We start from the raw sequence: 16,434 nt of genomic DNA on the forward strand, positions 1-16,434 counted from the left end.
TTCATAGCAATTAGAAAGTCATGCTTTAACCCTACACAAAAGAAAACACCTGTGCTTTTAACATATATATAGTACATTTTAAAACAAGACTTATCTCACCAAGACATTACTGATGCTGAGATATACAACTGAACTAAGTATCATAACTCTCAACTTCTGTGCTCAAGAATATTAGATAAAGAAAAACTAATTCTGGGACACAGGCACAAATCAGGAGCATTTTTAGAATATTACTTTAATTCACTTAAAACATTAAAAGACCAACAGGTTTTGCATCTACATGCTTTTTCTGAACAATAAGAATTATAAAACTCAAATGATTACCATTATTGACTGATTGCAATCCTCAATGATTTATCAGAAAATCAAAAATGTTACAAGGGCAGAACAGAACAAAAATATGAAACATAATCAGAGACATCCTGCAAAATCAGGGCCACCTCCGAGCTCTATTCCTATTGGCAAATTATGTCTGTTTATGAATGCAAGTCTAAAAGTACATATAAACATGTCAGTAGTCAATGGACTAAAGTGATACAATAAAATAGTTTGCAACTGTATGCTGAGGACATATTTGTGCATTAGATTGTTTCATGGAGCAATGAATACACTGACTGGCTATACGTACAGAGTCTCCAATATATATATATATATATATATATATATATATATATATATATATATATATGCAAAATCCAGTTTGTCAAAATGTTCTGAATGACTGCAGACTGCTAGTAGCATGATTAGATATCATTCATGAAATTGCTTTTCCTAATCAAACTTTTAATTATTGTATCAATCACTCAGTTTGATAGCAGCTGCCCAGCTGTTATTACTTAAGATCCGAAATAAAAAAAAAAAAAACACCATTTAACTAGGCCAACTACCACAAAGCTCAGTTTCATGAAGGACCAGAAATGCATGTATCTGCTGTCATGATCTACTCTTCCAGACATGTTAGCTATGCAACAAAGCACAAGTCTGATGATGGTCCTCCTCATGTGGTGGTTACACTACTGTCTGATGACGGTCCTCCTCATGTGGCGGTTACACTACTGTCTGATGATGGTCCTCCTCATGTGGTGGTTACACTACTGTCTGATGATGGTCCTCCTCATGTGGTGGTTACACTACTGTCTGATGACGGTCCTCCTCATGTGGCTGTTACACTACTGTCAGATGATGGTCCTCCTCATGTAGCAGTTACACTACTGTCTGATGATGGTCCTCCTCATGTGGCGGTTACACTAATGTCTGATAATGGTCCTTCTCATGTGTCAGTCTTGGCTTCAACACCACTCTGCCATTCAGGTGTTGAATTACTACAATCCTCAAAAGCATCCCACCAGGAAATCACTGAAAGCATATGCTTCCCATGATTTTTCTAACTTATACAAGTAACTACTTAATTTGCATGAACATCATTGCAGCCTAGTATGCATCATTTTGGACTGCAATATTTCCAGATTATAATATCAGTTCCTTCTAGATTTGATTACTTGAAACTAAAAATTAGTGACAAACGTATGGCATGGCAATATAATATCAACACTGTAATGAAAATTATATTGTCACTATACCCTTTATTGGTATTTGTAAAAATCCAGCACTGGCAGAGAATTGGAATTCAATGTCATCACCATTACCTGCTTATGACAGATTCAAGTAACATTGATCCTCCAATCAGGTGCTCATATTAGCTACAACTCCCAGCAGAGAGTCATCCCAACCAGAATACAAAGCAGCTGCTTTTTCTAAACTCTTAAATGTTTGTCATAGATGATTAGGTCTGCATTTATTTCTAATATTGAATAATGCAGTCAAACTGCAATACATGAAATATTCACAACATAAAAGAGCAAACGCAAAAATAAAACATGAACAAAGCCTAAGTCAGTCTAGATTATACCCCTAAACTGCACTGTACTTGAATTTTTCTTCATACTTTTTTGCCAAGCTCAAAAAAGGGATGGCATTTACATATGTTTCATGGGCTTTTAGAATAATATTTCGGAAATTTACACCCTCTGGTTTCCAAGAACCTTTTTTTTCCTTTTTCTGCAAAAGAGCATCTGAAAATGTGTCTGATGTGAAATAAGTCCCTACTAGTTCCCAAACCTTCAAAAATAAAATAATTAAAAATAAATAAACAAACAGCTGTTAGCCTCAACATCAGCTCAGTATGCGTCCTGTTGTGCTTTTCCACTGCTACTTGCTCACATTGTGATTGGATAGTAAGAGCTACAAGCTATGTGCAGCTTTAAGAATACAAGAAAGAGACTCAATGGGCAATTGGTAAAAGTGAACAATTGTACATAAACAATTTTGACTGTGAAACTAGTTGGTTATGGTAAGGTATTCAGATTTGATTTGGAGAAATGTAATTCATGTTGTCTCTTCTTTCTCTCTCCCTGTACTGCAGCATATATGCATCTGATCTAAATGCCTGCATAAATGCATCTGATCTGAATACTGTAGGAATAATTATACATTTAAAACATTAAACTTACATTGCACTACAGCTAGTACACTTAAGACTTCTTGTTTAGATTGCATGTGCTTTCTTCTTGCTGATAACATCCCATGAGCTATGGGATGGGACAGCAACAGAAAGCCTGGAAAATTATTGCACAAGACCTCTGCTATATTACACAACATCCTGCTGTTTATTTAAAGTAAAGAAACATTACATTTCTTTACATAAAAATGAATAAACAGCCTGCAATGGCAGCACCTGTCACTAATCTTGCAATGGCCATGCCCTCCCCCCAGAGATGTTTGCCCTGGATGACTACTGGTATTACCCCATTATAATCCATCATTTTCTTCTGTAGTTAAGATGTTATCCATTAATCATTCAGTTCAGTTTTTTTACTTATTTATTGTCACAAGTGTGCAACTTTTGTTTCATGAGACATGGCTAGACTGCATTTTAAATTAAATTATCCATCCCACATAACCATCACAACATTCACAAGTCCAGTATTTCAGTTTTCAATTTCACCTTAACAACGGTTAAAAGGAATGTGTTAGGGCTTCCAAGTGTGATGGGATCAAGTGAGTTCACTTCTAAAACTGATTAAAAACAAATGTACATAACAGACAGAGGTGTACCATTTCAGAGGATTTCCTATAATGAATTTTTAAGTCAGGTCATTGAAAATACCCAGAAAAAAATAAAGAAATGATAAACTACACACATTTTCTAATAATAAAGCTACGTCAACACTTACCTCCAAAAGCAGGCCTCATGGTGAAATCATGGTCATCCACTCTGATTAGCTGCTCTGTTTTTACCCGTCGTATTTTAGTTATATCATGGTTCTTCTTGAATACATAACTGAAAAGAAATGAAATTTAAACTAACTGCACTTTAAAATTCTTATTTATTAATATTTTCAACCACAAAAAAATGAAACCAACAAGACCCAAACAACACTTAAAGACAATCAATACTGTGTGTAAAATGTACACCCCCCTCCCTTTGGCCTTCCAGATAATTCTAACACTTGGTGTTTTCAAATTATAATACAATTAAGCAATAACCGACGACATGGTGTGGTATACTGAAGATTTACCCATGGTTGGCATGGTTTAATCATGAGGGCAAAGTCTGAGTGATTAAATAAAGCCACTCGTGGGTAAATTTCAATATACCACAACCACAGAGTCGGTTATTGCTATTTTACAATGACATTATTTAAGAAAAAAAATACTTACTTTTCTTAAAGAATGCCTTTGTATAACGGAGCATTACTGTTCTTCTGCCGGTGGTGGTATACTGCTTCCTTGTGTTGATGTACTGTGCATGCATATGGGACTTGTGTTCCTACGCATACCCTGTACATCAATGCTTTGAAACAGTAGCAATGGAGAAAAGAAAGTCTCCATTGCTCCGTTTTTTTATTTTTTATTTTTATTTATTAAAAAAAAATGGTTTTGGACACTTTATACCAACAGAAAAAATTCTGGGAGACCGGACCTTTTTCCGTTGGTATATTGTGGGATTTAAAACGGGCACGCTGGCCAATCAGAGTGCACATTTTGGAATATTAATGGGGGTCATTGTATAATTAAATATCTATGCTGTCTTTCTGAGTTTCATTAAAATAATGTACCATCATACATTTGGTAGATTTGAATAGTCTGAGCTGTCAAATAAGACAACCATTTCATCAAAATATCCACATGCCAACCAGAAAACATTATTTTTATAGTTGCTACAAACAGTTAACATTTGTTGCACCAACTCACCTTTCTAGCAACACTTGCACAGTTTCAATATGTAGCTGATGGATAACTATGGCTGCAAAAGGAGTATGCTGACATTGTTGCCACATACTATAAAAACATCAAATAAATCAGCAAAGTGTGCTATAAATTGGAAAATGTAATATATTTACTTTGGTAACCATTAATATTTTCCTTACATGTACAACTTAGTCATGTCTCTTATGAACCAAGCTACATGCCTACACTTATCCCTATTATCTTTGTGCACTGATAGTGTCGCAGAATCTATATTCCACATTGCAGAATATTAGACGCACTAGGATGTAAAATATGCAGTGTAAAGCTTTCCTAACAAATATGATTTTCTATAACCAGTGAGGTACAAATAAAACCCATATTTTATGTCTTAAACAGAAGGTCTTTATTCATGCAATGAGTCCTAGACTCAGTATGTCAAACAAAAACAAAGTTTGTTATCACTCTGCCTACAACTGTAAAAGTGGACTGCATCACAGCAAAGATAGTTAAAACTTGGGCATGATCTATGTATTGTGATAAAGTCCGGCACATGTTATGTACAGTAGTTTCAAAGTCCAGTCAGTGCTTCCGATTCTATAAGGTACTCCATTTTAAGTGCTGTGTTCTCCCAGACTGTATACTATTAAAATTAAAAAACTATCATTAGCTCAGTGTGTCTTCATGTAGTCTTATTTAACGATAAGGCTATTTTAAATTAACATAAGGCCATCAATACTCTCTCCATTAGCATTTTTTAACTCTTTTCAATGTTCCCTTCTCTGTAAATGTTTTATTTGTTTCCTGTTACTTAATGGAAAATTCACATTATTTTTTTCCGGAGTTATCTCATTTGTTGCTCAAGAACTGTAAGCCCCACAGTTGTCATATTGTTATTTCATTTGCAAAATCTTGTGCTCCTGATTACCTGATATCCTGTTCTGCAGTGTGATAGTCACTTTCCTTAAAACTTCATTGCATTTTAATCCTAGCAGCAAGTCATAAGGTGTCATTCATATCTGTTATGCAAGTGTGCAGCAGGCATGTGAACTGGTTGCACCCAAGCACAGAGAAGCTGCAATTCAAAGACTTAAGATGTACTCGTGCAAAACGGGGAAAGTTGTACGGAGCTTCATAGGCAAATGACTGCATAACGAGTTATAAATAAGAAATGTGTGCAAACTTTAACTATGTAAATGAAGTTTTATTTCTGTTTTTCATGATACAGCGTTGCAATTTGTTGTGCATGTGTTGTGCACTTGCCTTATAAAAAGTGAAGCCAAGCCTTTTCAAGTCACTTTGCAATTAGTGAAGATGCTTGATTTTGCTGCTAGGATTACTGTATCCTGCTTTGAGCTGCTTGTTTCTGTTGCACTGAGTGACACTCAGTAGCCTCGAAGGACAAGATACAGATAGAGAATAACTAATTTCAGCTTTTCAGAACAAAATTGTTTGATAGATTTAGAGTGGACAAGGAGATCATAACAGCATTGGTCAACTTGTATGGCCCGCAAACTGGAGCTGGAGGAATGTGTAGCCTTTCTATTGCAGTAAATTCCAAGATATTTATAACTCTGACTATACTTTGCATGAAGACCACCAAGCCAGTTCCATGCATACCCTACTTGAAATGATAGACTTTCCTGAGGTGCTTGGTGCAATAGATTGCACTCCATCTGGACCAAGGAGAAGAAGAACCCCAATAGGAAGGATTACCATTCCATCAACTGCCAGGTAGTGGGTTATGCATGTGGCTTGTATCACCAATGCACTGGCCCAGCATCATGGCAGTACCCATGATTCCTAAATATGGTACATAAGTTCACTGTACTGCCACTTCCTGTAGGGTAATATTCCTCTTGGTCACCTGGTTGGTAAGTGTAAACTAAATCATTTTGCTCACCATAATTATTTCTCAACATAGTGACATAGGTTGCAATGATTAACTATATTATTCTCATATGCCTCCTCCCTATTATGTTTTCCAAGTGATGCAGGCCACCCATTTGAATCTTGAGTCAACCCTATCTCATTTTCCATAGGGACAGGGTTTCTTTGAGAACGATATCTGTCTAAAACCTACAGATTGTTGCAGAGAAACACTTCATCTCCATCCCATCCCAGGCAGATATAGTCACTGAGTGAGTGGCCTGCACAAAGGCCATTTCCACTGCCTGAATGAGTCAAGGGTACTCTTCAGTATCACCCTGCTACTGCATGTAGAATGTTTACATAACTTGTTGCCCTCTGTATAACATGATAATACATCAGTTTGGAGAAAGATTGCCACATCCAGTGACTAAACATGACAATGTAACACTGTCTATTGTTTGTCCCACCAGTGGCAATAGTGACAGATGGCAGCACAATGGCAGCTCCTCCATCAGGCTTATGCACAATACACAGCAGTGCAGGCAAAATGACAGCATCTAGTCCACAGCTATGGGCCATGCCATTCACTATGTGACAATGTAAACTTACAAAGAAAATACCTGGTATATGCAATGTTACCTGTGGGCATGCAGAGTATTAAATGGTCAAATGACACTGTACAAAATACATTTACCACATATCATATACAAATGTATTATTCATTTAGTCAGAGTCATCACCATTTTCACAGTCACTAGTGGTCAGTGGCACAAGAGTTAATTATAGGTTCATAGGTAGTTACTAGGCTATTGGCCCTACAGCCTATACAAGCCTAGCCAAAAAGGTACCCTGGCTTTCGCCACCCAAGAAAATTATTTTCCTGTGCCCCTGTCAAGCAGAACCACAGAAGTGATCCCCGGGGTGAATTTTCTATTACCCATCCAATCATCAAGATTTTTCTTGAAGAGTGCTAATGAGGAGCTCTGTTTGACATAGATAGGTAGTCTGTTCCAGAGTATGGGAAGTCTCTGGGACAAGAATCTATCCCTCCAGCATGTTCTGTTTATTGTGGTGACAAAGTTTAGGTCCCTAGAGTGTGTAGCTCAGAGGGATTGGGATTTCTTTAAGTGGAGCATGTCCAACACCTCTGGGTTTGACATAGCTTTGTATGTTAGGCAGAGCTTGCCTCTGAGTAGGCGATATGTGACAGAGTAAAGCTGGAGTTTTTTGAGTCGGTCTGCGTAAGGCATCTGTTTGAGGCCAGTAATCCTCTTTGTGAGGTATTTCTGCAGCCTTTCTAGTTGTTGTAGATGTCTTGAGAGGTACATACCAAAAGGGGCGTTGTACTCTATAATGGGTCTAATGAGTGATGAGTAGAGGGGAACAATTACCTCTTTTTTTCTGGATGAAAAACATTTTGTGATGAGGTGTGCCACGTAGAAGGATTTCCTGACCACTGTGGCGATGTGATTATCAAAGGAGAGACCAAACAGGAGAGAACCCAGGACTGAACCCTGTGGTACTCCACTTGTCACTGGTCTGAAGTCTGATTTGGAGCTGGCTACTTTCACAGTGTGGGTTCTGTCAGTAAGCCAGTTGGCAATCCATCTTGTGACATAGGGATTTATACCTAGTTTAGTGAGTTTATCTATAATTCCAGAGTGGGGGATGGTGTTGAACACCTTGGCAAGATCTAGATAGGCTGTATGAACCACCTTACCCTCATCTATGGCTTTGGTGACTGCTTCAAAGAAGTCTATCAGGTTTAGGAGACATGATATGCCTTTTACAAACCTGAACTGTGTGGGGTCCAGAGTTTGGAGATCTCCAACGTCTTTGTTTATGAGTTCCATGATGATACGTTCCATGGCTTTGCAGACCAGGCTCGTCAGGCTAATGGGGCGGTAGTTCCTGGGGTCTGTTGTGGCCCCCCTTTTGTGGAGCTGGATAACCGTCATGGTGCACTATTCAATGGGCACAAAGCTTGAGGTAAGGCTATGATTGAACATGGTACTTAGGTGGGGTGTCAGTTCATTTTGTAGTTCATGTAGAAGGCAGCCTGGGATGTTGTCAGGTCCCATGGATGCTGTGTTCTTGGCTTTGGAGAGTGAGGTTTTTACCTGTGCAGCCATGATTACAGGAACTTTGCATTCTTCCGGTATAAAGATGGGCCCTTTAGGGGGTGAGAGGGGGTAAAGTTAGCACTCAACCTATCTGCCAGGATGTTGGCAATATCAGTTGGTTCTGTATAGTGTCATTGTGCTGTAACTCAGAGCAGATCTGAGTGTAGCCATTGAGATTCTTGACATAGCTCTAGAATGCTTTGTGGTTGTCTTTAGAATCAGTGGCAATTTTGTTTTCATAACTAGCTTTGGAGGATTTTATGAGGAATCTCAGCTTCTTACTGAGGCTGACCAGTGAGTTCCTCCAATCGTGGGATTTTACTCTTTTTTTGCAACAGTTTCTTTCTTCTGTTGTAGAGTTTGTTTATGGCAGAAGACCACCAGATTGGCTTCCTTTTTTTGGAGGATAGCATCTTGTTTCCGTTAGGGATAGCATGATCCATGCACTCGTGTAAGTGCTTATAAAGTGCATTTGTGTAGGATTCAGCAGTTGTACCTCTATTGTCCATCTGCATGGGTGTTGTGAAGTTTGCCACTTCTGTCTTAAGAAGTGTGAAGTTGACTTTGGAGAAATATTTTACAGTTCTTTTCCTAATGGGGGGTGGGAGTGGGATGTGGATGTCTAGGGTGATTAGCTTGTGGTCAGATCTGACCAATGAGAAGCTGACCTCTGGTGTGAAACACCAGTCACCCATGTTGGTGATGACCAGGTCTAGGATATTGCTGCCCCTGGTGGGGGGGGGTTGTGGATAAGTTGATCCAGGGTATTGGAATTGATGATTTCCAGAAAACGTTGAGCAAAAGAGTTGGTACTCGAGTAGTTTTCCCAGTTAATAGTGGGGTAGTTGAAATCACCCATTATTAGGGTGTTGGGTTGTACCTTAATATTTTCCAGTGTATCAAGAAAACAGGAGTTGGAATCCTGGGGCATGGTGGGGGGTCTGTAGCAAGCTACAATCTGGATTGCAGTTTTGATCAGAGTTAGTTGAACTTGGATAATCTCGGATGCATTATGCTGAGCAACTAGCTTGGAGGTGTGGATACCCTTAATGAATATGGACACGCCTCCACCTTTAGTGTTTCGGTCCGGGTTTGCTGGCCGAAAGGTGTGGTATGAATTATAGCCTGGTAATGCAGGGGTGCTCTCTGGAGCTTTGAACCAGGTCTCTGTCACTGCACAGATGTTGATGTTCTCAATTTTAAGGAGTGCCTCGAATTAGTGCATTTTGAGGTTTAGACTTCAAGCATTGAGTAACATTACCCTCAGAGTTTGCTTGCTTGTACCTGTTACAGTGGTGAATTTGTTATTTGAACCTTGCCTACAAAAGGCACTATAGGGGTGGCATGAGCCTTTGCCAGTATCCGGAATCCTAAGGGCGATAGGTGCAGGCCATCTCTGGCAAAGTAGTGTGATCTGTCGATCATGTCATTCCAGGAAAACAGATATTGGATTCCCTTAGAATGACACCAGAAGCTTAGCCAATTATTAAAGTCAATCATTTTGTCCTTGTACTGTGGTATCATTCTGGGTGATGGCAGGATGCTACTCAGGGCTAGGGTCACACCTGCCTGGGCTACAAGATTGGAGAGATCCTCCATGTCTCTTTTCATGTAGTCCAGGGAGGTACATCTCAGATCATTCACACCAAAATGGACAATGACAGAGTCATATTTGTACTTGTTGTGGAGTGACCTGAGCACATGCATTATGTGGCTGATCCTGGCACCCGACAGGCAGCTGACAGTAATTTTCTCCTTGTTTAGCCTGGTGAGTGGACCATCAGTGTGCCTGACTATAGTGCCACCTATGACTAGAGTGTTGGGTACGTTATGCTTTATGGGCTGTAGTTGAGTAGCACACTGAGTATCTGGGCTATGTGTCATCTGGGTTGTGTTAGGGGTGGAGGTTGCTTGCATTTTTGCTTTGGAGGTCCCGGTTGTTTGGGCAGATTTTTACTGAGAGCCTCCGCGAATGTAGGTGTGTGTTTTGTGCTTCTGTGTGTGTGCTTTGGTGGTGTAGGTTTTGTGGGACTATGTGATGAGTGTGGTGCGGTGCAAGTGTTTACCTTCTCCTCTTGACTGTTTAGTCGAGCCTTCGATTAAGAGAGCTTTGCTTCCAGTTTGGCTATATAAGTGCATCTCTCACAGGTCATAGTGTTGGGTGGTAGGAGGAGAGGGTTTTCTGTGTACATGAGTCAATTGCTGCATTGTCCCAACATGCCCCGATACATCAGGTAGAAAGGAGAAAACACCGGGAGCTGACCTTTAGACATGCCTGGATAAGTGCTTATTTATTAAGTACTAAAAACTGTTTTCCTCTAGACAAGTGAGGAAAGTTGAGTGTTGTAGTCATTTGTAGCTTATTTAGTGCTTACAATGAGTTCTGAACAAGTGCTGAGCTCAAAGAAACAGATTTGAATGCTAAAATTAAAAAGCTGGCTAGTTGCAAGGGAAAATTTGAAGAGCAGACTTTAAGGCACCAGGAATAGTTTAACTCTAGTTAAGTGTGGTGGGGGGGGGTTCAGGAGCTCACAACCAGTCCTGGACAAAGCAAATCCGTATCTGGAAAAGACCTGACACAGGAAAGGGGGGAAGCAAGCTTAGAGTTTTTTTTTTTTCAGTAATTTTTTTTTTTTCAGTAAAGTGGAAATGGAGAAAACTGGAACAAAAGTTAATTCAACATTAGGAATCTGAGAGGGTTGGCCTTCACAAATGTTCTCTATTAGATTGAATGAACTAATGACACTAGACTGGGAGGAGTGTCACAGATCAAATATACACTATGGGCGGGCAACTGCAAAGCCACCAAGTCTCAGTATGAAAAAGCAGTTTGCAATTTAGTAATTGAATAAAAAAAGGATGCTTTTAACTGTAAACAGACAATTATAGTAATGCACACTATTACAGTTCGTATAGCACAATTATAAGTGTTTCAGAAGTGCAGTTCAGTGAAATAAGTGTAAGAAATAACTTATCCTGCTCTTGGAATCTTAAGGAATTTCTGCTTAGTTTCAGTAATGAAATACAATCCACAGCCTGATAAATACAAGCACAACCTTTTCAAGACACAGGGTTTATATACCAGTAAGGATGAAAGAGTTAGAAGATCAAATTACTACTCAGCCCCTGCTATTATCCAATCACTCATACTACAGAAGGTCAGGAGGCCTTGTTACTCTCAATAATAATGAAGACAGACTATCAGCAGGAAATGGCTGCCAGAAACACAGGAAACAAACAAAACTACCAGGCCTAGACAACAGGCTTCTATCAAGATTATGCCACCTGAGCAGAACACAGAAACCTCACTTTAAAAGCATAGAAAGAACACTCACAAAGAGAAAATACAAGTCTCAGTATGAAAAAGCAGTTTACAATTTAGTAATTAAATAAAAATGCAATTATAGTAATGCACACTATTACAGTTCCTAGCTGTAGCCACTAAATGAAAGTTTTAAACAGATCAAGAAGCAAGCAGACTCTAGAGAATGTTTTTAACTGTAAACAGACAAATATAGTAATGCACCCTATCACAGTTCCTAGCTGTAGAACACAGAAACCTCAAAAAATGCACAGAAAAGCTCAGATAGAGCACTCACAAACAGAAAATATAACTCTCAGTATGAAAAAGCAGTTTACAGTTAAGTAATTCAGTAAACATGCAATTAGAGTAATGAAACAATATCTAGCAATGAAAAATACAGTTAAAACAGTATAAAACAGTACATAAATGCAGTGAAACAATAAAATGCTTTATAACAGTGCAAAATGTAGTAGGTCAAGTGTATAGCACAATTATAAGCATTTCAGAAGTGCAGTTCAGTGAAATAAGTGTAAGAAATAACTTTTCTTGCTCTTGGAATCTTAAAGAATTTCCACTTAGTTTCAGTAATGAAATACAATCCACAACCTGATAAATACAAGTAATTATACCAGTGGAGGGGGTAGCAGGAGATGTGAAGTAATGTACTGATACACTCTGAATAACTGAATTGCTGTAATGAAGTTACATTCACTTGGTAATGCAAATCTCAGTGCTACTGCAGTCACAAAAGTTTTTCCTTATAGAATAGTTGCAGAGGTATACTAACTAATATATATTTATCTTACTTATATAACTGATTTAAACCACATAATACAAAAAAATGAAAGTGTTTCTACTAGGTAAATAGCTTTGTTTAAAATAATGCATGCCCAAATATGACCTTAAAATTTATGGTTATAGAACAAGTGCCCCTAAACCCGAGAGGGGGAGATTGGGAAGCTACCATTGAATTCAAGGAGTTGAATTGGCAACTTAGATTAAATGCCTCAAAACACCCAGGACTCAATGAGACCATAAGTATTACAAGTCTTCTCAAGTTAAGAAGGGCAAAATTATGATAATTTACTATATATACCAGATCCTTTATGACAAAACAGTTCTTTACATTATTTAGCAAAATATTGGTTAGTTATGAATATATCAACATATTCATTTTATTTCAATTTTGGAAGAATTTATAATATTTATTCCATCAAAAAATATATTAACAAAATCAATGAAATTATATTCCAAATGAATTGATAATCACAGATATAATAGCATAAGAGATAAAAAATATGCACAGTTTCACATTACATAAAGAACTTAAAAATATTAAAATTTAAAATATTAATTTATTTATTTAATTATTTATATTTATTTATTCGTATATTTAAATACATCCAGTTACATATTTATTAAATATTTATTCTGTTATATTCAACTAATAACAATGTATTTTATGACTTTGGAAATTGAAGGACATAATAAGAAAGTAGCAAAATGAAATTTATATATTGGTTTATTAATATGTAAACTACATGTTACAAAAAGAATATTATTATAATAATTTTATATAACAATTTTTTATAATAATTTTTTATAATATTTTTTTAACATAAATATTAATAACATATATATATTTTTTAAATATAGTGTTGTTTACTATCATAATTAATAATACTGAAGCATTATGTGGTCAGGACAATTAGTGATTGGACAACGGAAAAACAAAATAAAACAAAAGAATTTCACTTTGAATTTGTATAGTCAGAGATACGTTATAGAAGCTATCGTAAAATCAAAATATGAAATTTATATTTAAGAAGTTTGATTAAAAATAAAAATAAAGCGGACGTAATTGTAGTGATTTAAACTTAATCATATAACGAATATTACATCTAAAAACACGTTCACATTCCATTAAAGGTTTTACTTTGTAGGAATATGTACCACGAGATTAATACTTTCCAATAAATCATTGCATTTAACATCGGAAAAGAACGAATTATTGAACACATTTTTTTATTAATGATTTATATTTAACAATTTACGCAGAGAATGAATTAAGAAGTAGAAACTTTTATATTTTAATATTTAATTAGTTTTAATAAATGGTTAATATATGGTTATATTGTTAAATGCATCCGCGCTAGTTATTAGAAACAGCGCGAAGTTTTTTGGTATGACATTCAGTTGTGATTTACATTTTAATATGGACATTGGGCTTAGTAATACGCCCAGTTTAGAAAGGAACAAGTTAGGTAATTACAGTGTAAAGCACTATAAAGTGTTTCACAAATATAATCAGCGGAGTGTCAGAACACATTATGATAAAAAATGTTTCAATAACACAGTAAGAAAGATATTTAATTCTGAATGAACACACTTATTAGTTGCTTTTTAATAACATCCGCGCCAGATATAAGAAACAGCGCAAAATTTTTGTGAAGACATCCAGTTGGGATTTACATTTCAATATGGATATTGGGCTTAGGAACACTCCTAGTTCAGAGAGAAATAGCTAGCTAATTATAGCGCAAAGCACTACAAAATAGTGTTTATTAAATATAACCAGCAGAGTTTTAAAACAAACCACGATAAAAAGGTTCCTGCAACACAGCTTGTTAGACAATACATTTTAATTGAGCATGGTTAGTAGTTGCCTTTTAATAATAAAAAATGCTAAAGCAATGCTATGTAAAAACTGATCTACTTAGATTGTTAAACAAATTTGTTTAATTGTTTAATTGAATTACTAGCATTGTATATAAGCAAGCAATGGAATGGTTACAAGTTATCTTGAGAAAGCCCGTCATAGGTACGGGTGAAAGCGCTTGATTTATTTCCTTTTTTAATGTTGGATTCTACTTCTACTGAAAGTTATTTCTTCCGTGTATTTTAACTTTGGCTTGTCATTAAAAGTATTTTACTAAAGGAGAAGTTTTCAATGCCTACTACATTTTTGGGATTCATATGAAGAAGTTTATTGGCTACTTGTGCTTCTGCTAACTTTTTTCCTAGCTGTTTTCCTGGGACATTGTTCGTGTTTTGTGTTTGTTTAAAATGAACAAAATATTGGGCCAGATTCAATAATACCTACACTAAATACACATTAAATGTACGCAATATGTGTTCAGAACATCCCTACCATATTTTCTGTGCTTTCTACTCACTCAGAAAGGTTACACTAAGTGTACATGTAGTCTACACTTTATGGTAACCTTTATGAATCCCTGTCAATATTTAAAGCTGCAAGAATATCAGTAGGAAAACTAAAAATAGGAGGAAGAAGCTGTGAATTATGTCTGTGTTGTCTGTTCACTCAGAAGGGTGTACACTTAGTCTAGGCATTATTAAATCCCAGGGATTGAGTTTGAATTAGAACAAATACTGTATGCATTTAAATGTTATCCAGTACTTGTCTACTGACACAGATGCAGTGATGTTATGCATTTTGGTGTGGGACACATAAAGTATATTTTTGCCTAACAGACTGGTGCAGTAAGATTACGTGGTGGTGGTGCTGCGGTAGCGTTGTCGCCTCACAGTAAGATGCCCTGTTCGATTCTCAGCTAGAGCGTCTTCTGTGTGGAGACATGCGTGAATGGGCATACCTTCGTTGAAGGTTGTGCGTCAGAGCCGGCAACTCAGCACATAAAAATCTACTGCCAATCATTAGCGGATTGGAGTTCCGCTGTGGCGACCCCTAACCGGGAAAAGCCAAAAGACCCAACAACAAGACTGGTGCAGTAAGATCTGGAAGCAGATACACAACTGGAAAATTCTAGAATTACAAAGGACTGAGTATGTGTTAAAAGGTGATGAGTTAGGAGTCATGATATATACAATTCAGCTTCTGATTTGTACAATTATATAATATGTATAGATTACTTACTCTTGTGAATAAATATGTGTTGAATTCCTTTGTTAGTGGAGATAGAGCTCAAATCCTACATCCTCTGCATATATGTACAAAAACTAAATTACTTCCGTAAAGCCTGAAAAAGATCTCAGCCTGATTTATTAAATAAGTTATGGTTAAATTAATGTGATCCCAACATAATGATGCTGAGATTGACTGAATCATGGTTGTTTTGTTTTTTGGGGGGTTTTTGACAGAAAAAACCCTAATAGACATCAGTTTGGGACATATATATCAGGATATCGTACAGAAGAAGGAGCTTTTGTATCATGCTATACAGGTGGAAAATATGGTAAGGAATGGGTTAAAAAAAAGAAGAAAAAATAGTTTAAACAATATAAGAAAATCTGCAGATAACAGTATAACTAAGTGGACTCAGTTGTTAACATGATTACTAGTATGCCAGTATAAAATTAGGGTGGACCTTACTTTTCTCTGCATGAGATTGAGCTTGTGTGTGTGAATGTGTATGTGTGTATGTGTATATATATATATATATATATATATATATATATATATATATATATATATATATATATATATAGATAGATATGTGTGTGTGTGTGTGTGTGTGTGAGGACAGCATACTCCAGCATACCTCATGTACATAAATAATGGACAGAACTGCTCTTGGTATTTGGATACATGAGACTGGATTATTAGGAATGATCCATATCAGATGTTTCTGCAGGAGAGAACATGTGATTACAATAAAATAATTAATCTGAGAGGGTCATTGTAAAAAATAATAAAATTCTGGATAGATAGGTAGATAGATAAAAAATATAATAGTTCCCTTGAAAACAACAGTCTTCTAACTGCTCCACCCCATATAATTAGCAGAGAATCAGGGATACTTTTAAATATGGGAAAAATACAGTTGTGTCAGTAACCTTACCATAACAGTAGATGATTGAATGATCACTGCTGCAGTAGCCTGAGCTACAAGGGTTATATCCAGA

General features: G+C 36.7%; 1 protein-coding gene across 2 annotated transcripts in view; it reads right to left on the bottom strand.

Moving 5' to 3' along the window:
* The window catches only part of LOC122798246 (gamma-aminobutyric acid receptor subunit rho-2-like), an 817,188-nt gene that overhangs the window by 626,070 nt on the left and 174,684 nt on the right, over positions 1-16,434 (bottom strand). For both annotated transcript variants that reach the window (XM_044067049.1, XM_044067039.1), the window contains one exon: positions 3,234-3,340. In XM_044067049.1, the coding sequence (XP_043922984.1) occupies positions 3,234-3,340 (107 nt within the window). The remainder of the gene's footprint in view (positions 1-3,233; positions 3,341-16,434) is intronic.

Source organism: Protopterus annectens, chromosome 1.part0 (genome assembly GCF_019279795.1).
Source record: "Protopterus annectens isolate FY-2018-M chromosome 1.part0, PAN1.0, whole genome shotgun sequence".
In the NCBI taxonomy this organism is placed as follows: domain Eukaryota; kingdom Metazoa; phylum Chordata; order Ceratodontiformes; family Protopteridae; genus Protopterus; species Protopterus annectens.